The sequence below is a fragment of the Mustela nivalis genome (assembly GCF_964662115.1).
Source record: "Mustela nivalis genome assembly, chromosome: 1".
In the NCBI taxonomy this organism is placed as follows: Eukaryota; Metazoa; Chordata; class Mammalia; order Carnivora; family Mustelidae; genus Mustela; species Mustela nivalis.
The window spans coordinates 208,158,050-208,184,556 of NC_139020.1; the positions used below are offsets into that span (position 1 = coordinate 208,158,050).

The window sequence follows — 26,507 nt, forward strand, 5'->3', positions numbered from 1 at the left end:
TGATCTCAGGGTCCTGGGATGGAGCCCCGCATCGGGCTCTCTGCTCCGCAGGGAGCCTGCTTCCCTCTCTCTCTCTCTCTGCCTGCCTCTCTGCCTACTTGTGATCTCTGTCTGTCAAATAAATAAATAAAATATTAAAAAAAAAAAATAAAACAACTCTACAACTCAGTAACTAACTAACTAACACTGCAGAGCCAAGACAGACACCCCGCTCTCCAACGTGCCTCCCCCTCCGGGACTCTTGGCCTTGTTTCTCCCCAAAAGCCACAACCCGGGGAAGCTTTCCCCCTCCTTGTGGTCAGCTGAGCGATATGGTTTCAGCCAATGACACCTACTGTGTGCTCAGCCGCCCGGGGTGGCTGGTGGTGGTCACAGTGGTTCACCAGAGATGTCCCACATGGTTGGGGTCGGGGGACACTTGGCAGGGACAGCCTGAGTATGCTGACCACCCTAAGAGGTGGCACCAACCCTATGCCTGCATTGCTGTGTGGGCAAAGTAGGGTTCAAACACACAAAGGAACTTGGCGGGAGCTTCTAGAAGAGGGACGGAAGAGCCAATCCGGAGCTCAGCTGGGGCAGGACAGCCTGGGACAGCAACTGTAACTGCAGCCCGGGGACCGGGACGGCGGGGACCCAGTGGGGTCAGTGCACGGCTGTGGGGGTTGGGAACAACTTACAACAGCCTTGCTCGTCCGAGCCATTCTCACAGTCCACCTGGCCGTCACATCTCCAGAACTGAGGGATGCAGCGGTTGACACGGCCTCCGCAGCTGAAGTCCCCCGACTTACAGGTGACAGACACTGTGGGAGAAATGGGACTGAGCCTTCCCTCCCCCAATTGGTCGCTCCAGCCCCCCGCTTTGCAGAACAAAAACACAGTTTTCAGAAACAGGGTGCCAAGCCCAACTTTCTGCCCCCCCCAAAAAAAATCAGACATAAAGGGATGGAAACCTTAGAAGGAGAGAGAGATGATGTCTGTACAGTACCGTGACCATATAAATATCACTGAACTGGTTCCTTTAAAATGGTTAATTCTACGTTATGTGAATTTCACCTATTTTTTTTTTTAAGCTGGCAAAGTTCCAGAAATATCGCTTCCCCCAAGTCCCAATTCATGGCTGAACACATCAGCCTGCTGGCCGCTGTTCACCTCGTCTGTCACCCACTCTCATCAAAAAGGGCAGGAAGTGTGTCACTCCCAAAGGGGACTCACTGCAGGTCTCCTGGGACTCATCTGAGGCATCTGGGCATTCGGCGCTCCCGTCACAAACCCACTTGTAGGAGATGCACTTCCCATCTTGGCACTGGAACTCGTTTCTGCCACATTTGTCTTCCACTGAGAAGGGAAGAGGAAGGACCATTCAGCATCAGAGTCCGAAACTGACAACACCACCTGTGTGTGTCTATTTCCTGCCAGCTGCGGAATGAACCCGAAATAGAATCTGATCCTTCCCAGGAAATAAAACACACACAACACATTTCATGAACCGCAAGTGCAGCGGAGGATGCAAAGAACAGATCTAGAAGAGGGACTTGCCCACGGTGTGTGAAACTTGACCTAACGGTCGTTGAGTCCAGTGTATGGACCCACTGAGATAGGAAACAAGATCATCTAATGTCCCTACCCAAGAAAAAAGAAAATAATTTAAATGATTTAGCATATTACAAACCTATACTGGCAATAGTAATGAGGAAAATTGAGAGTATGAAATCATTCAGCAGAAAGAAAAATGAGGGGTCAACTCCAGTAGGCAGGGAGGAAAGATAAAGAGATAAAAATTATGAGAAATTATGAATACAGAGGTCAGAGAACAGAGATGCTGGAGCAAAAATAATAATAAAATGGAAGGTCAGAGCAAAAGAAATGGAACAGAGGTAGTAGCAAAAGATGTAGTAAGAGCAACTTTTTCTAGGAAAGCATAAGACTCAGATTTTTTTTTTTTTAAGGATTTTATTTATTTGACAGAGAGAGAGCACAAGCAGGGGGAGTTGCAGGCAGAGGGAGAAGCAGGCTTTCCACTGAGCAGGGAGCCCAAGGTAGGACTTGAACCCAAGCCCCATGAACCCAACCCAGGGATCATGACCTGAGGAGCTGAAGGCAGAAGCTTAACTGACTGAGCCACCCAAGCGTCCATACTCAGACTTTTTTTTTTTTTAAGATTTTTATTTATTTATTTAATAGATTACAAGTAGGCAGAGAGGCAGGCACAGAGAGAAGGGGAAGCAGGCTCCCTGTGGAGCAGAGAGCCCGACGCGGGGCTCGATCCCAGGACTTTGAATCATGAGCCAAGCCAAAGGCAGAGGCTTTAACCCACTGAGCCACCCAGGCGCCCCTAAAGTGTTAAGTATTTTTAGCTCATCTTGTTCAACATCTTGCTTTTCTGTGGAGTTTCATCTTACGATATACCTAATACAGTAGCAGTAGTCTACATGAATAATTATATTGGAGAGAACATAGAGGGGTTTTTTTGTTTTGTTTTTTGTTTTAAACCAGCGGAGGTATATGACTGAAAGAGTTTGGAAAGCAACTGGTTAAGACAATGATGAAAGACATCAGGGCCAAATGCAACGTGGAATTCTGGACTGGGTCCTGAAAGAGGAAAGGGAAAAGTTGGTGAAATCCAAATAAAGTCTACAGTTAATAGTAATGGACCAACATTAAACTCCTAGCTTTATGCTTTGTTTTGTTTAAGACTTATTTATTAGAGGGGCCCTGGGTGGCTCAGTAGGTTGAAGCCTCTGCCTTTGGCTCAGGTCATGATCTCAGGGTGCTGGGATGGAGCCCCGCATCGGGCTCTCTGCTCAGCAGGGAGCCTGCTTCCTCCTCTCTCTCTACTTGTGATCTCTGTCTGTCAAATAAATAAATAAATAAATAAAATATTTAATTTAGAAAAAGACTTATTAGAGAGAGAGAGAGAGCACAAGCAGGGAGAGGGGTTGAGGGAGTGGGAGAAGCAGACTCCCTGCTGATCAGGGAGCCCAAATAAGGGCTTGATCCCAGGCCCCTGGGATCATGACCTGAGCTAAAGACAGAAGCTTAAATGACTGAGCCACCCAGGGGCCCCAAACTCTTAGTTTTGACAAATATACCATTGTCTGTAAGATGTTAGCATTGGGGGAATCTGGATTCGGAGTCTAAAAGAATTCTCTGCAATATCTTTGCAACTTTTCTGTAAATCTAATATAATTCCAAAATAAAAAGGGTATTTTTAGTAAGTCCTCCTTCAGGATGGGACACCTGGTTGGCTCAGTTGGTTAAGTGTCTGTCTTTGGCTCAGATGGAGTCTGACATCAGGGTCCTTGCTCAGCAGGGAGCCTGCTTCTCCCTCTCCCTCTGCCCCTCCCCACTCATGCTCACGCTTGCAAGTAAATATTATATGTACATATACATATATATGTGTATATGAATATATACATATGTGTGTGTGTGTATGTATATATATATATTTAAAAATAAATAAATTTAAAAAGAGTCCTTCCGGGGTGCCTGGGTGGCTCAGTTGGCTAAGCGACTGCCTGTGGCTTGGGTCATGATCCTGGAGTCCCAGGATCGAATCCTACATCGGGCTCCCTGCTCAGCAGGGAGTGTGCTTCTCGACCCTCCCCCTTCTCATGCTCTCTCTGTCTCATTCTTGCTCTCTCTCAAATAAATAAAATCTAAAAAAAAAAAAGTCCTTCCTTCAGGTGAAAGCTTACATATATTAGAACACTTCTGTTCTTTAGGATGAACAAGGAGGGTCAATAAAGATTTGTAGAGCATGGGGTGGGGCGGGCAGACATCGCGGGAAACCAAGTCATTAAAATGACAAAGCTCGGGGCACCTGGGTGGCTCAGTGGGTTAAAGCCTCTGCCTTCAGCTCAGGTCATGATCCCAGGGTCCTGGGATTGGGTTCCACATGGGGCTCTCTACTCAGCGGGGAGCTTGCTTCCCCCTCTCTCTGTGCCTGCCTCTCTGCCTACTTGTGATCTCTGTTTGTCAGATTAATAAATAAAATCTTAACAAAAAAAAATGACAAAGCTCATGCCATTCTTGGCCAAAATGGGACAACTGCGGTCTCCATCCACATTAATGCCAAGACTGTTTCCGTAGTGTAGTGGTTATTACGTTCGCCTCACACATTAATGCCAAGACATTCAGTGGTAGAGAGTGAAGGTGATCCACGGCGGATCCAAAAGGACCTGCCTAGTCCTTCCTTTCCAAGCTCATGGGTATCTGGGCAGCACTCCTTCCGTCCCGTTGCCTTCCATACACACATCTGCAGACATCTGTTTTCCCCATAAATTGCTGACCTGAAAGTTTGCCTACAAGCAACGAAGGGGACGATGACCTTGAGATCACCAGATTTCACCAACTGTTCCCTGCCCCCAAAGCAAGGTGAATTACAACACTGCAGAAGGGACTTTCTCCTGCTGCTTCCACAATGAACCTCGTGATCCATAGTCTGCTCCCATGCTCAATCCCGTATAAGTTTCATAGTCTCAGAGCCCAAACTCCTGCAGCTTGGTCCTGACTCTCCTAACTAATTTTTTTCCCTCCTGCAATCATCCAGATTGCAGCTTCCTTGGAAGAACCTGGGCCAAAACCACCTAGCTGTACTGCTTCCAGATCCCTGTGAGATAGTAAATGCATGTTGTTGTTGCTTTTAAGATTCTTTTAAAGAGAGAAAGAGAGCACGAGTGGGAAAGGCAAATAGAAAAGGAGAATCTCCAGCAGACTCCATGATGAGTGAGAAGCCCAATGCGGGGCTCGATCCCCCAACCCTGAGATCATGACCTGACCTGAAACCAAGGAGTTGGACGCTTAACGGACTGCACCGCCCAAGTGCCCCTAAATGTGTGTTGTTGTTCCTGTTTAAAGAGTTTATTTATTTATTTGGTAGAGATCACAAGTAGGCAGAGAGGCAGGCAGAGAGAGAAGGGGAAGCAGGCTCCCTGCTGAGCAGAGCGCCTGACATGGGGCTCGATCCCAGGACCCTGAGATCATGACCTGAGCCGAAGGCAGAAGCTTAACCCACTGAGCCACCCAGATACCCCTAAATGTGTGTTGTTCTAAGCCATTAAGTTTGGGGGTAATTTGCTTGACTAACAGTAAACTCTGAAGCAGACCTTCCAAAAAACTGGGTTTTGCACCCCCGGAGCTCCTAAAATATCCATTTCTCACTCTTATCACACTACAGGAAAACCACCTCCTTACTTGCATGTCTTCCCACTAAATTTAAAACCCCCTGAGGTCAAGGGATGTCCTCTTCATTCTTGCAGCGCCATACAAGCATGGGCCAATGCCTGACACAGTTGCAATAATTTTGTGCAATAGCTATGGAGAAAATCAGAGCCACGTCCCTCACCGCCTCATGCAAAGGGCTGGGAAAGGGGGAACTCTTCTACTCTCTACCTTGTAAGAGGGTAACAGGGCAGAACCTGCAAAGTTCAAGGTAAAGAGCAAAATTTCTGGGACCTGGAAGAAATACTGGCACAGGTGCAAGATAATGCTACGTTCAAGGAATTCCAAAGCCCTACTTAGGAGAAAAGAAGGGAAGAGCTGGCGTAGTTTAAAATAGGACCCAAGGGACACCTGGGTGGCACAACTGGTTGAGCGCCTCCAGACCCCTTGATCATTTTCACCAGGCTTGGACCTGATCCTGAACCTGGGCTGAGAGCCCTTGGGGCCGGGGACATTGGGACCCAGTTTAAAAACCACCTTCCTAGTGGCACCTGGCCACCTCCATCAGTGGGGATGGAACTCTTGATCTCAGGGTTGTGAGTTTAGGCGCCACATTGGACGTAGAGATTATTTAAAAATAAAATCTTTTTTTAAAAAACCCTCTTTTAGGGGCACCTGGGTGGCTCAGTGGGTTAAGCCGCTGCCTTCAGCTCGGGTCATGGTCTCAGGGTCCTGGGATTGAGCCCCGCATTGGGCTCTCTGCTGAGTGGGGAGCCTGCTTCTCTCTCCCTCTCTCTCTCTCTCTGCCTGCCTCTCTGTCTGCTTGTGATCTCTGTCAAATAAATAAAATTAAAAAATAATAATAATAATAAAATAAAAACCCTCTTTTGTTATTATTCTTATTTTTAAAGTTCTATTTATTTGAGAGAAAGAGGATAGAGAGAGACTGAGCAGGAGTGTGGTGCGGTGGGGAGCAGGGCAGAGGGAGAGGGAGAAGTCGGCTCCCCGCTGAGCAGGGAAACCACTTCAGGGCTTGATCCCAGGACCTCAGGATCATGACCTGAGCCAAAGGCAGATGCTTAGTGACTGAGCCACCCAGGCGCCCCCCGAAAAAGCTATTTTAACTCAAATAACTATTTATTTACTTACTTTTAATTTATTATCTAATTATTTATATACAGGCATACCTATAGGTTCAGTTTCTGATCACCCCAACAAAATGAGTATTGCAATAAAGCGAGTCCAATGAATTGGTCTTCTCAGTGCATACAGCAGCTATGTTTACACTAAATTACCAAAATGTGACACAGAGACATAAAGTGAGTAATAAGTGCAGGAAAAACCTCGACTTGCTCCAGGAGAGGTTGCCAAAACCTTCCATGTGTGCAGAAAGGCAGGATCTGTGAAGAGTAAGAAAATGAGGTGTGTCTGCGGGGGGCACCAGGCAGGCCAGGTCTGGGAGTATGAGACTCTTGATCTCAGGAGTCACGGGTTCAAGCCCCACTCTGGGTGCAGAGATGACCTAAATAAATCAAAGTTTTTTGTTTGTTTTTTTTTTTAAAGATCCAATCTATTTATTTGACATACAGAGATCACAAGTATGCAGAGAGGCAGGCAGAGAGAGGAAGGGAAGCAGGCTCCCTGCTGAGCAGAGCCCAATGCGGGGCTCGATCTTGGAACACTGAGATCATGACCTGAGCCGAAGGCAGCAGCTTAACCCACTGAGCCACCCAGGCGCCCCTATACCTCATTTTTTTTTAAAGATTTTATTTATTTGACAGAGCTACTGAGCAAGTGAGCGAGAAAGAGCACAAGCAGGGGGAGCAGCAGGCAGAGGGAGGCAAGGGCCTTGAGGTGTTATTACTATTCTCAGTCTTTCCGGTGACATGTTTTGTTGGTAAAATAGGGCTTTGTGCAAAGGTTGGGAGGCCAGAGCAGCGGATTAGTGGTAATGGAGGTTGTGGTGCCCTGGGGAAGGCAGGAGAGCCTCATTACGAATGGCCCTTGCCTGAACTTCCTTTTTCATTTTTTCTGAGAGTCCTGACATTCCAGTTGCTTTTTACCCACCGCCGGTGCCACTAGCGAGATGTGAGTCATATCCGGTTTTCAGTTTTCTGGGTAATTACAATTCAACTGTGAGTCAGTGGGGTGTGGGGTGTGGGGTGAACCGGGGAGGCAGCTCGAGGGAGTCATCCTTTTTGAGATCAGTAGTTGGGCAATTCGATTATCAGTTTGTATAACCACAGCACATTCCGACGCTTAACACATTCCTTTCTCTCTTACTTTTTCTCTTACTCATTCTCCTTTTCACCTGGGCTGTCCACCACAACTTCCAAATATTTGCTAGCCAAAGATGGGGGAAGACCTCACCATCAGGAAGACCCCACCCTTATTTTTATCAGGACAGGTCATCCAAGGGCTAGCCCACAGCTCGGGACAACATTTGAATAAAAAGCTAAAAAGGGGGGCGCCTTGGGTGGCTCAGTGGGTTAAGCCTCTGCCTTCGGCTCAGGTCATGATCCCAGGTCCTGGAATCGAGTCCCCACATCAGGATCTCTGCTTAGCGGGCAGCCTGCTTCCTCCTCTCTTTCTGCCTGCTTCTCTGCTTACTTGTGATCTCTGTCTGTCAAATAAATAAATTAAATCTTAAAAAAAAAAAAAGCTAATGAATTTTACTGTCAACAGGTGTAGCCAGGCAACAGTCAGCTGGGAAATTAATCAATCCCATGGCCTTGCTAGTGGGGACAGGGATCAGGAACAGCAAGTGCCAAGAGACAGGACATCAGATGAGTGTCCCCACAGCAGACAACACCGTTCTGGGCAAGGGGACAGAGCCAGTCCTCACCACCCGAGGAAACCTCAGGGCTTCCTCCCTGTTGGACAGCAAGGTTTGTGTTTTACTTGTCGGTTTCACTTGAATTCCAGTAAAAGCAAACTGGAGCGCCCACTCCACTATCTCCTCATGCTGGGGATGCCTAAAATTACACAGAAAACACACACACCCACACCCCTCCCCAAGTACCTAAAGCTCTAAACTCTAGCCTTTAAGTCTCTCCTGTCACACACGACAAGCCAGGAACAAGGTCATTGAAACAGAAAAGGAGACTGCCCAGTTCTGCTTTTTCTCCAGCATGCAAATGAGGTGGTAAATGCTTTCTATGTTTTCTTTCCCATGCTACTGAAGATGTTCCTCAGGAGAATCAAAAATTATAGACAGAATCATTTCCTTGAAAAAAGAAATGGCTGGTGCTAACAGACTCAGCGGAATACGAATGAGAAATCAATTTGCCAGTGTGTTTTTCCAAACTAAGTGATGCCAAGGCATTTTCCTCAGGCGTGATCTCAGTGGAAGATTTTGTGACCTGCTCCTTTGGGGAGGGCTTTGTTTCTGTGATGGTTCCTTGCGGCTTACTTCCACAGTGTCTTATCAACAAATGTGACGTCCTTGACAGCCCAGGGAGGGAAAGTGCGGAGGCTATTACTGTGCTTAACAAGGGATATGAAGGCCATCAAAGCCCTAAGCAATAAAGGCATCTAGATTAGGATCTTATCAAGGGAGGAATCCTACAGATTAGAGCCGGAATATCCTGGAAAGGCAGAATGATCCACATAATTCCCCTTAAAGGTCTGTAGTCTCAAAATAAGTTCTCCCTTTCTCCAGTGTTGCCTCGCAAGAAAAGTGTGCCCAGCAATGACCAGTGAATCTCCCCAGGGCGTGTTGCTGAAACAGACACAGCTCTTAGCAAGATGCTCTGCTTTGCTGAATTTGGGTGTGCCCTGGGCATACGGGATACTCCGCACACAACTGTTAAGTGGTTTTGATCTGGCTAAGTGAAGGCATGCAGTCCAGACTCCCAACAACTCCCATTTCCAAGGAAAAAGAACAAGAAATCCCATCCCCCTCCTACCCCCCCCCCCACCTCCAAAATGCTTTAAAAACAGCTAAGGAGCACACTGGGGCAGCCAGGGCTGTTAATACCAAAAAAGTAGCTTCTGGCCCTCAGGAGTCTGGGGAACACATCAGGACTCAGCCTCCCTGAGAACACAGGAGGCCACTCACTGAGAGAAAACTGAAGTAAAGCAACACATTCTGCTCAAGGCATCACTGCCCGGAGTTCCTCTCAGGGATGAAAAAATGAAGAGCCGAGAGAATCGAAAGAGAGAGCTTTCAGGGGGTGCATTTCCAATTTGGGGGGCACAGCTCATCAAAGGAACCCCAAAATTGGACAATTCAAGCAGCGGACCACAGAGCAGCTCTGGACAAGACTAGAATCCCAGTCAGGGCTTGAAGGGCTAAGCAGCCGGGTCCCACTGGCCCTTCCCAAAACTGCTCCTCCTGCAGTTGTATCAGAACCCCCAAGGAGAGCGGAAACTAAAGCAAGCAACCGCATCTTGCTCAAGACCCGACTGCCATGATTTCCTCTTAGGGATGGAGTCCATCAGCGTTTGAAATACAAGTCAATTAAATGCCTCTTGATAAGCCATGCTCCCCCCTCGTCATGCTACTGGGTGGCGGAGTTAATTGCAACAACCCTCAGCAGCAACCTCAGGGAAAACTGATGGGTCACTGATAGGAAATCCACGAGCCCACAGCTCCCCGCACAAAGCCGCCCCTCCCCTCCCGTCAATACAAAAAGTTTCCCGCAATCCTGTTATCTGAGAATCCCAATTCTTTTCGGGCTACTCGGGTTCTAAGTAGGAAATGAACCATTTATCTCAGATCCAGGGCGAGGTCAAATGCCTCCGGCAACTCACTTAGAGCCACCGGGTCACTCGGGACCGCTAGCACCAACTAGCCTCGCTCAACTAAACCCATTCAGAGCTTCTGAACAAAAAAAAGGCCACCCTGAGGGATCCGTCCGACGTTGTCGCCTCCCCGGCCCCTGCCCCGGTGGAAGGTCTCCGCGAATTTCCCTTCGGGGGCGACCGAAGAGGGGCGGGCGTTTCGGAGGCCACGTTTCGGCTCCGGGAGGAACAGAGGCCCCGAGGGTGGCCTGGGGGCGCGTAGGTGAATTCGACCCAGGCCGGGGCAACGAGGGCGGCCTCCAGGACAAAAGGGGCTCGCCTGTGCTGGCGGAGGCGACTTCGGGGGCCCGGGACGCGTCGCCCGCTTTGTTGTGACAGGCAACCGGGACGGACCCCAGGGAACGCGGGCCGTCGCCTCACCCGAGCCAAGGGCAGCGGGAGTCCCCAGCCTCACCTCGAGCCCCGCCCCGCGCGCCCCCCGCCCCGCCGCATCTGTCGCCCCCTATTGGCCAAGGGGAGTGGCTCGAGGCTCGCGTGTTCCGACCGCGCCCAATGGGAGCCCGGGGACTGGCCCTCGGGGCCGGAGGCGGGGCTGGAGGCGGTGGCCACGGCCGAAGCGCGCGTGCGGTGCGGGTGAGGAAACAACGCCTCGGACCCCGGGCTCCGGGGCAGCCCTAGAGGGTTTCAGAGCCACCTGAGCCGCCTGGGGCATTTCTGTCCGCGGCGGGACGCGAGGGCGCCCGCAGGGAATCCCCCCAGGCTGAGCCCCCGAGGTCCTGGTAGTCTTCACCCCACAACAACTCGGTGGGGGCGTCCCTGCCTCCCTACGGCTGGAGGGCCCCGTGTCCCGCTCTGAAGAAGGGGGTCCCCCCCATCTGGCGGAGACTCCTGGGAAAAGCCTCACCTGCTTCTCGTCACCTCCCCACATCCCCAAACCCTCGCAGCCCCTTCAACACTCCCTCCAGCCGTTTGGACGAGACTTCGTGCCGTTTTCCCACACATCTTTCAAGGATGGGGTGGTTTTCCGCAGCTCCCAGAGTTACCAAAGGGGGTCCCCGAGTTCTGGCGGGGGGTCACCCCATCGCACGCGGACGCTTGGAGCCAGCCTTACCTGCCGCCCCCAAAGCTGCGAGGAGCAGGGCGGCGGCCCAGCACAGCCCCCAGCCCGCGGGTCTCATGCTCCCAGCCTCCGCCCTCGAAAGCGCCAGCCCCGGCCTCGGTCCGTAAAGTCCGTGCGGGAAAGGCGGGCTTCGAGCCGTCGGGTGGCAAATGCATGCGGGGCCCCAGTCATTTGCAGCATTTCTAGGAGAGTTTCCTCGCAGGGGGAGGAGCTTGCGGTGGGGTGATTTTCGAATATCTTCGCCTCACTGCGGGAGGAGGAGTTTCGAGAGGAGGAGTTTGGAACCGCCGATGCGACTAGGGCTGGTTAACCCTTGAAGTCCTGACTCGGATTCCAGTCTTTCCCCAAACTTGCTTCCAGATCCTCTAACAGGCTAACGACCATCTATCTCCCCTCTGCCTCCAACGGAAAAACGAGACGTCAGAAACTTTCCCCCCTCCTTTCTCTACTTGCTTTTTCCTTTCTAGGAATCGTATATGTAGATTTTAACTGAGTTAAATCCCGTATAGTTTTGAGACGATTCTTCAGAATTGGTCTAAACAGGACTCGGTGAGGAATTTAAATAAAATCTTCACAAACGTTTCAGCCCCAAACTGATCTTGTCTTGGGGGATCCAGCACTTGGATGAATACCAGCGAAAGCATCTCTAAAATCAATTTATCCTTCCGGGGTCTGGACATAAATACGGATTTGTTCTTTTAGGAGAAAGTGTTAAACAGGCTGCTGCTTCCTCTCCCCAAAGCAAAAATCAAAATAAGGGTGCCCGGGTGGTTCAGTGGGTTAAGCCTCTGCCATCAGCTCTGGTCCTGGTCTCAGGGTCCTGGGATCGGCCCCAAGTTGGGGGTCTCTGTTCGGCAGGTAGCCTGCTTCCCTTCCTCTCTCTGCCTGTCTCTCTGCCTACTTGTGATCTCTCTCTCTCTGTCAAATAAATTTAAAAAATCTTTTTTAAAAAAATCAAAATAAAACAGTTTTTAGAGTTGAACCTGATTGCCTTAATCACAGAGGGCTGATGGAAAACAGCTTTTAAGAATCAGAGTCTTGGGGGCACCTAGGCAGCTCAGTGGGTTAAAGCCTCTGTCTGCGGCTCAGGTCATGATCCCAGGGTCCTGGGATCCAGCCCAGCAGCTAGCTCCTCATTGGGCTCTCTGCTTATGGGGAGCCTGTTTCTCCCTCTCCCTCTGCCTGCTGCTTCCCCTGCTTGTGCATGCTCTCTGTCTCCGTCAAATAAATAAAATCTTGGGCTCTTGGGTGGCTCAGTTGGTTAAGCCTCTGCCTTCTGCTTGGGTCATGATCCCGGGGTCCTGAGATCATGTCCCACATCTGGCTCCCTGCTCAGGGGGAAGCCTGCTTTTCCCTCTGCCTCTCTCTGTCTCTCATGAATAAATAAATCTGAAAAAAAAAAAAAAAAAAAAGCCTTAAAAAAAAAAAAAAGAATCAGTCTCCCTTGGGATTCATGAAATTTCCAAGACCCCTTGCCAAAAAGGCACCTATGAGAATCTTGCCTGAACCCCATAAAAGGTCTGGCAAATCTTGGGTGGGTCTCCCAGGAATGAGTAAAGTCCTCTGAAGTTTTACAGATTGAGCTTGGCTGAATGTACTAATCTCTCAGCAGGCTTTTGGGGAACCCCCCCCTCCCAGAGAAGGCAAAAAAAGAGGTAAAAAGGGGACAACTGAACCCTCAGAGGGGAAAAAAAAAAGGGGGGTGATTAATCCAGAGTAAGAAAGAGCAGTTAAGAGCCCCAGCTTCAGAATCAGGCAGACCCTGGGTAAGTAAATGAGCTTTTCCAAGGTGGAAAGGGGAGGAAATAATGCTTGTTTCCTTTACTAGGCAGGTTCTGTGAGGGGGTCAAATGAGATAATTAGCAACTACCTAGGAAAATTTGTGGGTTTTTGTTTGTTTTGTTTTGTTTCTTAAGATTTTTACTTATTTATTTGACAGCGCACAAGCAGGGGGAGCTGCAGGGAAGGGAGAAGCAGGCTCCCCATTGAGCAGGGAACCCAACTCGGGGCTGGAACCCAGCTCGGGGCTCAATCCCAGGACCCTGGGATCATGACCTGAGCTGAAGGTAGACACCTAAGTGACGGAAACGTGAAACACCCCGTTTTTGTTTTTGTTTTTTAAAGATTTTATTTATGTATTTGACAGACCAAGATCACAAGTAGGCAGAGAGGCAGGCAGAGAGAGAGAGAGGGAGGAAGCAGGCTCCCGGCCGAGCAGAGAGTCCGATGCGGGGCTCGATCCCACGACCCTGGGAACATGACCTGAGCCCAAGGCGAGGCTTAACCCACTGAGCCACCCAGGCGCCCCGAAACGCCCCTTGTCTTGAAGATTTTATTTTTAAGTCATTTTCTACACCCAATGTGAGGCTCAAATTTACAACCCTAAGATCAAGAGTCACATGCTGTGTTGATAGCCTGAGAAGCACCCCTCAAATTTCTTGTTTTTATGCTGGTATTCTCACTGCCACTTTTTTTTAAATTTAATTTATTTATTTGACAGAGGGATATCACAAGTAGGCAGAGAGGCAGGCAGACAGAGAGGGGGAAGCAGGCTCCCTGCTGAGCAGAGATCCCGATGCAGGGCTCCATCCCAGGACCCTGAGATCATGACCTGAGCTGAAAGCAGAGGCTTTAACCCGCTGAGCCACCCAGGCACCCCAACACTGCCACATTTTTTGGAAACCTGTATTGCACCTTCAATCTAATAATAAATATTAGGTGTTTTGTTTTTTTTTAATATTAGTTTTCTAAACAAACAAACAAAAATCCTTCCACAGAATCCATTTCATTTGAAAGTGGCCGGGCTTGCATAATCGTCATTCCAGTGGACACCCTGCCTTGTCCTGGTTTTTACCTCTATTTCATGGGGAGGCTCAGACCAGAATGAGCCTCTGCCCAGAGGCACCTGGCCTTTTGCCAGAAGTGAGCCATGCCAGCTACAGCTTGTCCTTTGGCTCAGAAGTCTGCAGAGAGGTAAGTATTCATGGGGACCTTGGCGTGTTCCCGTAGGTGTGATCAAGGACCTGACTCTATTGGGCCTTCAGTTATCTCCATCAGACGCCCATTAGCCACGTGAGACCAGAGGCCCTGGCTTCCATCTCCAGTGCCTGGCTCTGGTAAGGTAATGAAAATAAGGGAAAATAAAGGAATTATCATTGGCAAGGCTGCCGTATCAGAGATGCACTGTTTCTGAATTCCACTTTTGTTAGGATTTTGATAATGCAGAACTCAACTTTGATCCCCAGCCGATAGTCTTTTTTTTTTTTTTCAAATATAACAGATGGGGGCGCCTGGGTGGCTCAGTCCATTAAGCACCTGCTTTCTGCTCAGGTCCTGAGATCAAGCCCCATGTTGGGCTCTGTGCCCAGAGCAGAGTCTGCTTGGGATTTTCTCTCTCCCTCTGTCCCTTACCTCTGCCTTCAGGGGCTCACTAAAAGAGTAAATAAATAAATGAATAAATAAGTGAATGAATAAATAAACAAATAAAATATAATGTTAAAAAAAGACTTCACACTGAAAGCTAAAAAACATTACTGAGTGAAATTCAGGAGTGTCTAGCTGGCTGAGTCAGTTAAGTGCTTGCCTTTGGCTCAAGGTCATGATCCTGGGGTCCTGGAATCGAGCCCTGCATTGGTCTCCCTGCTCAGCTGGGGAGCCTGCTTTTCCCTCTGCCTACTGCTCCCCCTGCTTTTGCTCTCACACACTCTCTCCCTCTGTCAAATAAATAAACAGAAACTTTTTAAAAAATTTAAAAAGACAAATGAATGGAAAGACATCACAGGTTCATTGATTGGAAGACTTCATATTGTTAGTGTCACCACTACCCAAAGCACTCTATAGATTCAGTGTAATCCTTATCAAATGTCCCATGATGTTATTAGCAGAAATAGAAAAATTCACCCTAAAATTCATATAGAATCTCAAGAGACCCCAAATAAACAAAATGATCTTAAGAACAAAGTCAGATGGGGTGCCTGGGTGGTTCGGTGGGTTAAGACTCTGCCTTCAGCTCAGGTCGTGGTCTCAGAGTCCTGGGATCAAGCCCCGCATCAGGCTCTCTGCTCAGTAGGGAGTCTGTTTCCTCCTCTCTCTCTGCCTTCTTCTCTGCCTACTTGTGATCTCGCTCTATATGTTAAATAAATAAATAAAATCTTAAAAAACAAAACAAAACACTATGGTACTGGCATAAAGACAGACAAATAGAGCAAAACCATTCATATCTGGTCCAATGAGTTTTTATTTATTTATTTATTTATTTATTTTTGTAAAGATTTTATTTATTTATTTGACAGACAGAGATCATAAGTAGGCAGAGAGGCAGACAGAGAGAGAGGAAGGGAAGCAGGCTCCCCACCAAGCAAAGAGCCCGATATGGGGCTCTATCCCAGGACTCTGGGATCATGACCTGAGCAGAAGGCAGAGGCTTTAACCCACTGAGCCACCCAGGTGCCCCCCAATGAGTTTTTTTTTTTTTTTTTAAGATTTTATTTATTTATTTGTCAGAGAGAGAGCGAGCGAGAGCGAGCACAGGCAGACAGAGTGGAAGGCAGAGTCAGAGGGAGAAGCAGGCTCCCTGCGGAGCAAGGAGCCTGATGTAGGACTCGATCCCAGGACGCTGGGATCATGACCTGAGCCGAAGGCAGCTGCTTAACCAACTGAGCCACCCAGGCGTCCCACCCCAATGAGTTTTTATAAAGGCGCCAAGATCATTCAATGAGGTCAGGGCGGTCTTTTTTTTTTTTTTTTTTTTAAGATTTTATTTATTTACTTGACAGACAGAGATCACAAGTAGGCAGAGAGGCAGGCAGAGAGAGGAGGAAGCAGGCTCCCCGCTGAGCAGAGAGCCCGATGCGGGGCTCGATCCCAGGACCCTGAGATCATGACCCGAGCCGAAAGCAGAGGCTTAACCCACTGAGACACCCAGGCGCCCCAGGGCGGTCTTTTCAATAAATGGTGTTGGGAAAACTGGATATTCACATGCACAGTGATGTAGTTGGACAAGTCTTCCTTTCAGCAGGTACAAAAATTAACTCAAACTGGAACAAAGACATAAAAGGAAGAACTAAAATTATAAAACTCTTAGAAGAAAAAAATAGGAATATGTCTTCATAACACTGGATTTCGCAATCATTTCTTGGATGTGACACCAAAAGTGCAGGCAATGAAAGAAAAAAATTAGGTAAGGGGGATTTCAGAAAAGCTAAAAACGATCATGCATCAGAGGACACTCTCAACAGAATGAAAAGGCAATGTACGGCATCAGACCAGATAATTGCACATCCTGTATCTGTAAGGGTCTAGCATCCAATATACGTAAAGAGTCCCTACAACTCAACAGTAAAACAGACATTCCAATTTAAAAAATGAGGAAAAGACTTGAATACTCATTTCTCCAAAGAAGACATAAAAATGACCAGTAAGGGGCACCTGAGTGGCGGAGTCAGTTGAATGTCTGCCTTCGGCTCAGGTTATGATCCCAGGGTCCTGGGACCGAGCCCTGTATCAGGCTCCCTTCTCTGCAGGAGCCTGCCTCTCCCTCTTCCTCTGCCTGCTGCTGCCCTTGCTCATGGTCTCTTTCTCTCTCTGGTCAAATAAATAAAATCTTAAAATAATTTTTTGGGGGGGGCACCTGGGTGGCTCAGTTGGTTAAGCAACCGCCTTTGGCTTAGGTCATGATCCCAGGGTCCCGGGATCGAGTCCCACATCAGGCTCCCCCTGCTCTGTAGGGAGCCTGCTTCTCTTTCTCCCTCTGCTGCCACTCCCCAACTTGTGCTCTCTCTCTCTCTTTCTCTGTGTCAAAGAAATAAATAAAATCTTAAAATTTTTTAAAACATTTTCTTTATTTATTTGACAGAGAGAGAAAGAGAGATCACAAGCCGGCAGAGATGCAGGTGGGGTGGTGGGGTAGAAGCAGGCTCCCCGCCGAGCAGAGTCTGATGTGGGGCTCGATCCCAGGACCCTGAGACCATGACCTGAGCCGAAGACAGAGGATTTAATCCACTGAGCCACCCAGGCACCGGCCCCAAAAGTTTTTTAAATGGCCAATAAGGGCATGAAAAGATATTCATTACTAATCATTAGGGAAATGCAATTCAAAATGACAGCGAGATGCCTCGTACCTCACACCCCTTAGGATGGCTATTATAAAAATATTTAAAAAGCCAAAACCAGAAATTCACAAGTGGTGAATTTGGTGAAGAGGTAGAGAAATTGGAACCTTCATTCATTGCTGGTGGGAATGCAAAATGGAGCTGCCACTTTGGAAGATAGTTTGGAAGTTTCTTCTAAAAGTAAACACACTCGTACCATATGGCCCAGGCATCATGGTCCTTGACACTTCCCACATGAGATGAGAATTTAAGTCCACACAAAAAACTGCAGGTGGATGTTAATAGCAGCTTTATGCATAATGGCCCCAAACTTGGGAGACAACCAAGATGTCCTTCAGCAGGTAAATGACTAAATAAACCATGACACGTCCAACCAATGGAATGTTCGTACTAAAAAGGAATGTGCTATCACGCCATGAAAAGACATGCAGGAACCATCAATGCCTCTTAAAAAGTGAAAGAAGCTGGTCCAATAAAAGGTCATACTGTACACTTCCAACTGTGCCTACCACATTCTGGAAAAGGCGAAACTATGAAGATGGCCAAGCGCTGACTGGTTGCCAGGTATTGTGGCGGCAGGGGGCAGAGGAGATGTACACGGGGCACACAGGTTGTGTAGGCCAGTGGCTCTATTCTATATTACAGAAGACAGGTCATACCTTTGTCTGAATTCACAGATTATACCTCATGGAGAATGAACTGCCGTGTCTACCATGGGCTCTGGGTGATAATGGCATGTCAGCGTGGGTTCATCCGTCGTAACAAGTGCACCCTTCTGGTGGGGCTGTTGATAGTGGGGAGGCTGTGCCTGTGGGGGAGGGCAGTGGTATATGGGAAATCTGATGTTCCGCTCCATTTTTCTGTCAACCCCAAACTGTCTAATAATGGCGGGCCAGACAGTGAGGTGGAGACGGAGAGAGCTTGGCGGAAGGGTGGGGCACATGTGTGGAAGTCCAGGATGGACACTCGAGGCCTTGGCATGCCCTTCGAATGAAGGAAACTATTTCCAGGGCAGTCAGAAGCATCTGAGGCCCTGGAGCTGAGAGCGGCTGGATCCAAGGGGTAATTTGAGCAGATGACTCATTAAACAGGTCATGGGTTAGGGATGGGAGAGAGAGCCCTGGGCAAGAGTTGAGGGGCGGGCTGGGAGAGCAGGCACCTCTTCCGATATATTTTATATTTAACTCACCCACCGGTTATCAATCCTCGTGAATCCTGAAGTGGAAAGTTCAGTCATGAACAGTCCCCGCCCCTGTCATGGTTTCTGCAACATAACCACATGAGGCGCGTTGCTTACAGCCCGCCTGCCCACACATGGAGAGTTTTCTGAATGGTTTTGGCCTATCTGGAATGATCTGGAGGATCCTGGAAAGCTTCACGGGTATTGGAAATCTGGCCAGAAGTGGGGTCAGCTCTGTGTCTCCATTACATCAATTCTGGGACTCTGGACAAACCACTTCTTTCTGGGTCTCCGTGCCCTTGTAGTTATTCCTCATTCAACAAGGTTTTCCCGAGCGTCTGCTCTCTCTCAGGAACGTTCTAGGTGCTGAGGACACCAGAGGAACAACGCAAAGTTCCCACCGCCCCAGGAGCTGAGGTTCCAGTGGGGGGAGAAAGCATGAAACAAATCAGCGAGGTGGTTGTTCATACCCAAATTTGTGGTAACACAAAAAAAAGGAGTGGCTAGTGTGGGAGGTGCCTCTTTTTATGACTTTTTTTTTTTTTAAGATTTTATTTATTTATTTGAGAGCAAGCGAGAGTGAGAGAACACGAACAGTGTGGGAGCAGCAGAGAGAGGGAGAAGCAGGCTCCCCATTGAGCAAGGAGCCTGATGTGGGGCTCGATCTCAGGACCCTGGGATCACGACCTGAGCCAAGGCAGACGCTTAACCGACTGAGCCACCCAGGTGTCCCGGCATAGGTTTATTTTATATCTACTCATCTGTGTAGCCACCACCTGGAGCAAGATAGATAATATTAGCCACGTGCCTCACACCACTGGGCTGAGCTGAGGTGGGGTGGGAAGGAGGCTTCTCGGAGCGTGGGAGCATTGAAGCGAAGGCCTGGATAACGAGAAGGACCTGGCTGAACGAAAGGCAATGCGGGCAGAAGGAAGAGCCTGTGTGAGGTACTTAGGGTGCGACTGAGAGGCCATGGGGTCTTGACCCAAAGGTCAAGATCAGGCTTTCTTTTAGCAGCAGTCTGCTCTTGGTGTAAAAGGCCGGGTGTATGCAGCCTGCCAGGCACCAGCCCCTGGAGGGCGGAGCTGGGCTCGCATCTCTCCGCCCAGGTGGTCACGTGGGCTGTATAGCTAAGAGCAGACTGTGTCCGTGGATTTCTAGGACTCCTGAAGAACCGAGATTGATGGACAGTTGTGGGCAGGAGCGAAGATGGATGGAGGTGAGGACTCCCGTCCAGACTGCCTGCGACAGTCCAAAGTCTGTGGTTACATCCAGGGACACAAATAGCCCTGGGTTCCAATCTCAGGAGGCAAGTGGGAGAGTGCCTTTCGCTGTGTCCTATGATGTTTGACGCCTTATGGGATGTGTCCTATTCGTGTGATTCAGAAAAAAGTGAAACAAGGAGCAATGGGGTGACTCAGTTGGTTGAACATCTGGCTCTTGATTTACAGGTTGTGACCTCAGGGTTGTGAAATTGAGCCCCACGTTGACCTCTGCACTCAGCGAGGAGTCTGCTTGAGATTCCCTCTCCTCCCTCTGCCTCTCCTCCCCGCCCGGCTCTGTCTCTAAAATAAATAAAATATTGGGGCGCCTGGGTGGCTCCATTGTTAAGCATCTGCCTTCGGGTCAGGCATGATGCCATGGTCCTGGGATCCAGCCCCGCATCAGGCTCCCAGCTGGGCAGGAAGCTCACTTCTCCGTCTCTCACTCCTGCTAGTGTTCCCTCTCTCGCTGTGTCTGTCATAAAAATAAATCAGATCTTTTTTTAAAAAAAAGATTTTATTTATTTATTTGATAGAGAGAGAGATCACAAGTAAGCAGAAAGGCAGGTAGAGGGAGAGGGGAAAGCAGGCTCCTCGCTGAGCAGAGAGCTCTATGCAGGGCTTGATCCCTGCACCCTGAGATCATGATCTGAGCTGAAGGGAGAGGCTTAACCCACTGAGCCACCCCGATGCCCCAATAAATAAAATCTTAAAAAATAAAAATAAAATAAAATCTTAAAGAAGAAAAAAATTAAAAAAGTAGAACCATTCACAAAAGGACAATTCCATTTATAGGTGGTCCCTAGAGGAGTCGGATTTATGGAGACAGAAGGAAAATGGCGGGTACCAGGGGGAGGGGGAGTTAGTGTTTAATGAGGACAGTTTCAGTTTGGGAAGATGGAAATGTTCTGAAGGTCAACGCGGTGACAGTTGCACAACAATGTGGATGTCCTTAGCGCCACTGCACTGTGCGCTTGAAATGGTGAAGATGGTAAATTTTATGTGATGTGTGTTTGCCATGATCACAAATAAAAGAGAAAGAAAGGAAAAGAAAGAATATCTAGGAGGGAAGGAAAGAGAGAATGGAGGGAGGGAAGGGAAATAAATAAAGAGAAGGGGACTAAAACCCCAAATATTGTGACAATCTCCTCCAAGCCACGTGTGCGACCTTGGCCCCCACAGCTGCTTGCGTCAGCCTTGGTGAGCCTTGGCCTCAGGATGGAAGTCAAGGGCTGCATGGCCTCCCAGCCCTCTTTCAGGCTGCCCACAACCCGGCTGCCAGGAACCCATGGGCATCCAGGGAGAGAAAGGTCATCAGAATCACCGTGGGGGCGGGGTAGGGCGCAGACCTGTCTGATCGTCCCATTCTGCATGTTCTGATGCTCGGTGACCCCAACGCCCTGCCTGGAACCCAGGCTCTGTGCTCGCTCCTGCATGGTCGTGGTCCTGGGTTGCAGACATGGCACCTGTCTACAGAGGTGCTGGGTACTGCTAGCTGCCTGCGATCACAGCACTCTCTTTCTCTTTCTTTTTCTTTTTTTTTTTTTTAAGTTTTATTTAAGTCATCTCTACACCCAGCCTGTAGCTCGAACTCACAACCTCAAGGGCAAGGGTCTCAGGCACTTCTGACTCAGCTGGCCAGTCGCTGGTAATTCTATTTTTAATTGTTTGAAGAACCGCCATATTGTTTTCTGCAGCAGCTGCACCATTTAACATTTTATTTATTTTTTATTTTTAAAGTTTTTTTTTTTTTAAGATTTTATTTATTTATTTGACAGAGAGAGATGACAAGCAGGCAGAGAGAGAGGAGGAAGCAGGCTCCCCGCTGAGCAGAGAGCCCGATTTGGGGCTCGATCCCAGGACCCTGGGATCTTGACCTGAGCCGAAGACAGTGGCTTAACCCACTGAGCCACCCAGGCGTCCCATTTTTAAAGATTTTATTTATTTATTTTTCAGAGAGACAGAGAGGGATTGCACAAGCAGGCAGAGTGGCAGACAGAGGCAGAGAGAGAAGCACACCCCTTGCCGAGCAAGGAGCTCAATGCGGGACTTGATCCTGGGACCGTGGGATCATGACCCTAGCCGAAGGCAGCAGTTTAACCGACTGAGCCACCCAGGCATCCCTTATTTTTATTTTTTAAAGATTTTATTTATTTATTTGAGAGAGGGAGAGAGAGAATGAGTTGGGGGGGGCAGAGGGAGAGGGAGAACCAGACTCTGCCCCGAGTGCAATGGGTTCAATCCCATGACCCTGAGATCATGACCTGAGCTGAAATCAAGAGTTGGCACCTTAGCCAACTAAGCAACTCAGGCACTTCTCATTCGTTTAATTTTATTTTTTAATTTAAATTAATTTAAATGTTTAAAAAATATTTTATTTATTTGACAGAGAGAGATACAGGGAGAGAGGGAACACAAGCAGGGGGAGTGGGAGAGGGAGAAGCAGGCTTCCCAGCCAGCAGGGAGCCTGATGCGGGGCTTGATCCTAGGACCCTGGGATCCTAACCTGAACTGAAGGCAGACGCATAATGATTGAGCCACCCAACCACCCCTTCATTTTACTTTTTCAAGATTTTGTTTATTTATTTGACAGAGGGGGAGAGAGAGAGAGTGCAAGCAGGCAGAGCAGCAGGCAGAGGGAGAGGGAGAAACAGACTCCCTGCCGAGCAGAGAGCTGGGACATGGGGTTCCATCCCAGGACCCTGGTGGGATCATGACCTGAGCTGAAGGCAGACACTTAACCATCTGAGCCACCCAGGTGTCCCAGTAAATAAAATCTTTTAAAAAAGGTATAAAATCTATGTTTCATAGGCAAATATATGCAAAATCACTCAGGCCCCCTTTAACAAAGAGACAAACAGAGGCTCAGAGAAGGAAAGAGGTTTGCCTAAGGTCACATAGCAAGTTGGTGGTAGAGCTGATCTCCCTTTTCTCAAGCTATGACCCCCCGGCCCCCCACGTTTATTTTGTCTATTCAGCGTCTGAACCTAGTTCTTGCATTTGTGGATCTCTTCCCCACCTCCAATTTTTGAAATTCTGAAGGCTAGATATTAGCTTTCCCAGCATCCCTTGAACAAGAATGTGAGCAAGTGACCTGGAATCTGCCAATCGCATTCTCACACCAACACCCACTGTTCTTTGGAGGCAGAAACCACCCAGGTTGGTTGATGTCATTTGGAAACAAGAATCCCGCTTGATAGAATGTCTCTGAGATTAAAACTGAAATCACAAGTGTCTGGGGCTAGAAAAACACTGCTGTTACTTCCTCTAAGTCTCAGCCTCATCATCTCCTACTTAAGACGATTCTCCTGAGGTTGATCTAAATTCCAACTATTTGGTCATTGTCTTGGATTACAGCACATGCTTAAATGTAAAAACTTTAGGAAAGTAGGGGCGCCTGGGTGGCTCAGTGGGTTAAGCCGCTGCCTTTGGTTCGGGTCATGATCTCAGGGTCCTGGGATCGAGTCCCACGTCGGGCTCTCTGCTCAGCAGAGAGCCTGCTTCCCTTCCTCTCTCTCTTTGCCTGCCTCTCTGCCTACTTGCGATCTCTCTCTCTCTCTCTCTCAAATAAATAAATAAATAAAAATCTTAAAACAAAAAGAAAAAAGAAAAAAACTTTAGAAAAGTAGAAAACTTAGAAAGACTCAGAAATTGCCAAGAGGTAATCCACAGTCTACTCAATATCATCACTACATATACAGTATTTATTATATATTATTTATATTATTTATTTAATTCTGTGTATATTATTTATATATTATTTTAAATTTATATATTTATTTTATCCAGTATATATATATTTTTATTTACATGTTATATATATTATTTACTTAATGTATATGTTATTTATTTAATATATTTAATCTAGTCATCTACTGTGGATTGATTGATCAATTGATTGACAGATATATAGATATAATGTAAATCATTATGAAATGGGATTATTTCCTATGCACAGTGTGGTACTCACTGAACTTGTTCTAGGCCCCCAAAGGATTGTTCTTTTTGTTCTCAACTGAAGCTAGTAGTGGCCATATGACTTGATTGAGCCAAGGACACTAGGCACGTGTGTCACATTCAGGGGGATGCTCTAAGTGTAATTTTCCTGGCTTGGCAACTATAGAGGCCCATGGTATGTTGGAGCCAACATATTGCTGGGTCCCTGAGTAACACAACCTGGTAGATGTGAAGAAGAGAAATCACCCTTTGTTGATTTAACCCTTTAGACAATGGGGATGTTTGTTACAGCAGACTGTCCTGATACAAACTTTTTAAAAAAAGATTTTATTTATTTGTTTGACAGAGACCACAAGTAGGCAGAGAGACAGGTGGGGGGTGGGGGGAAGCAGGCTCCCCGCCGAGCAGAGAGACCAGACACAGGGCTTGACCCAGGACCCCAGACCCTCCACCCGAGCTGATGGCAGACACCCAACAGCTGAGCCACCTAGGTGCCCCACTGATACAATTTTCTTTCTTTTTTTTTTTTTTTAAAAGATTTTATTTATTTGACAGAGAGAGATCACAAGTAGGCAGAGAGCTAGGCAGAGAGAGAAGGGGAAGCAGGCTCCCCGCTGAGCAGAGAGCCCGATGCGGGGCTTGATCCCAGGACACTGAGATCATTACCTGAGCCGAAGGCAGCGGCTTAATCCACTGAGCCACCCAGGCGCCCCAATTTTCTAAACACTTTTTTGGAAATAATTATAGACTCAAAAAAGTTACAAAAACAGGGGTGCCTGGGTGGCTCAGTTGTTAGGCGTCTGCCTTTGGCTCAGGTCATTGATCCCAGAGTCCTGGGATCCAGCCCCTGCATCCGGCTCCCTGCTTGGTGGGAAACCTGCTTCTCCTTCTCCCACTCCCCCTGCTTCTGTTGTCTTTCTCACTGTGTCTCTGTCAAATAAATAAAATCTTAAAACAAAAAGTTACAAAAACAGTACAGAGTGGTCCCATTAACGCTTCTCCCAATGGTAAGTGCAATTAATGGTAACATTACGTATCTTCCATAATCGCAGTGCTTTACTGGACCTGGAAATTAACATTCGGACATTAGTACAATATGATTAATGAGACTATAGATATAATTCGAATCTCATTGATCAGTACCATTTGTATCCATTACCCCCTCTTCGTGTCATATCTAATCCCTTTCTCATGCCTCTGATATGCTGTTTAATGTCTGTTCAGTGTCTTCTGGATGAACCTTAATGGGGTGTTAGTATTGTGTTGTGTAGAGCTTTTCCCACCCAATGGAAATGGTACCTGTTCTCTGACTGTATCTCTAATAATTTCCTTAAGAGTAATTCCTGAAGAAAAGATGTGTGTGTGTGTGTGTGTGTGTGTGTGTGTGTGTGTGTTTATTTATTGTGGTCTCCATGCCTACATGGATGCAAACTCACGACCCATCCTGAGATCAAGACCTGATCTGAGATCAAGAGCCATCAAGAGTCAGATATTTCACCGACTGAGCCACCCAGGAGCTCCAAGGGTATACATACAGATATTTTTAATTTTATTTATTTATTTGAGAAAGAGAGAGAGAGCCTGAGCTGGGGGGAGGAGAAGCCGGAGGAGAAGCAGGCTCCCCACTGAGCGAGGAGCCCAACATGGAGCTTGATCCCAGGACCCTGAGATCATGACCTAAGCCAAAGGCACTTAACCCAGTGAGTCACCCAGTGACTTTAAAAAAAAAAAAAAAAAAAAAAGCAAACTATGCCCAGTGTGGGGCTTGAACTCATGACCTGGAGATCAAGAGCCACGTGTTCCACCAACTGAGCCAGCCAGGAGCCCTGGTCTGGTTTTTTGTGACTGCCCCCCTCCCAGTCCCAGCCTCGCCAGGGCATTTCGTGGCTTCCCATCATGCACTGACCACGTGACATTGCAGTCATGAGCCATCCCGTGCACATCCTCAACCATGTCTTCCTGAGGCCTCTTGTGCTTCCCTGGGGACACAGAGGTCTGCCCCCATTGCTCAACTCCCCACCCCTCCCGTCACCTTCTAGATCCGGGGCCTTTCCTCTAGACCCAGGGCCCATCCTGGTCCCCAAGGACTCTTGTGTTTCCCAAACCTGGGCTCAGATCTGTGGTGGTGAGCAAGTGCCTCTCCTCTCTGCGCCCCACCTGTGTCATCTGTGAAATGGGAACGAAGCACAAAGTCCCCCACGCCCTCAGGAAGTTGGGAGAAGTGGGGGAGGAAGACATTGGCCAGAGGGCAGAGTTGGAGGGGAAAGCACTACCCAGACAGATGGGTGCTGAGAGCGAAGTCTGGCTGGGGCGTGGGGAGGGAGCAGGCAGGATCTCTAACCCGAAACAGCAGGAGTTCGGGCTGGTGGAGGTGCCTGGTTCTGGTGTTTTGCGACCTTAGGCCAAGGTCAATGCGGGAGCCGGGCCAGGGGCCCTGCAGCCTGACCTCTCACCCTCATCCTGGTCAATGTGTCCCCGGATCCCCATGTGTGGATGTTCTGCCAAACACCAGCACCTACTGATTACCTTCACTTTTTTTTTTTTTTTTGGCTTCAAAATTATTCCCCAAGACCCTGAGAATCATGACCCTGAGCCAAGATCAAAGTCTGCCACTCAAAAACCGAGTCACCAAAATTTATCTTCCTTTTTACCATTACCATGGAAAATACAGAAATGCCTGAAGAAGGAAGTACAACGCTCCCAAGTATCTTTTGGTTTCCCATCTCCCAGTGGGCTCAGAGACGGGGCAGAATGCAGCCCAAGGTCACACAGCCTGGAAGTGGTTGGGTCAGGACCGGAACCCACACCACCCGACCTGGAAGGAAGGTGAGCAACGCTTTACAAATAAATAGTGGCTCTGGGACTGGCAGTGCAGCCTTGGGGTAAATGCTTCCCTTCTCCGTGCAGGCTTTCTCATCTGCAAACTAGGGATAACCACCATCAAGCAGGCAGTGAGCGAGTTGTTTGGCTGT

General features: G+C 48.2%; 1 protein-coding gene across 1 annotated transcript in view; it reads right to left on the reverse strand.

Annotated features, from left to right (window-relative positions):
• LDLR (low density lipoprotein receptor) overlaps window positions 1-11,240 on the reverse strand; it is a 33,671-nt gene extending 22,431 nt beyond the window's left edge. The window contains exons 1-3 of the mRNA XM_082731439.1: window positions 11,018-11,240; window positions 1,213-1,335; window positions 678-800 (exon numbers count right to left, since the gene is read on the reverse strand). Of these exons, the coding sequence (XP_082587565.1) occupies window positions 678-800; window positions 1,213-1,335; window positions 11,018-11,084 (313 nt within the window). The 5' untranslated portion in view covers window positions 11,085-11,240. The remainder of the gene's footprint in view (window positions 1-677; window positions 801-1,212; window positions 1,336-11,017) is intronic.
• Between the last annotated feature and the right edge of the window lie 15,267 nt (window positions 11,241-26,507).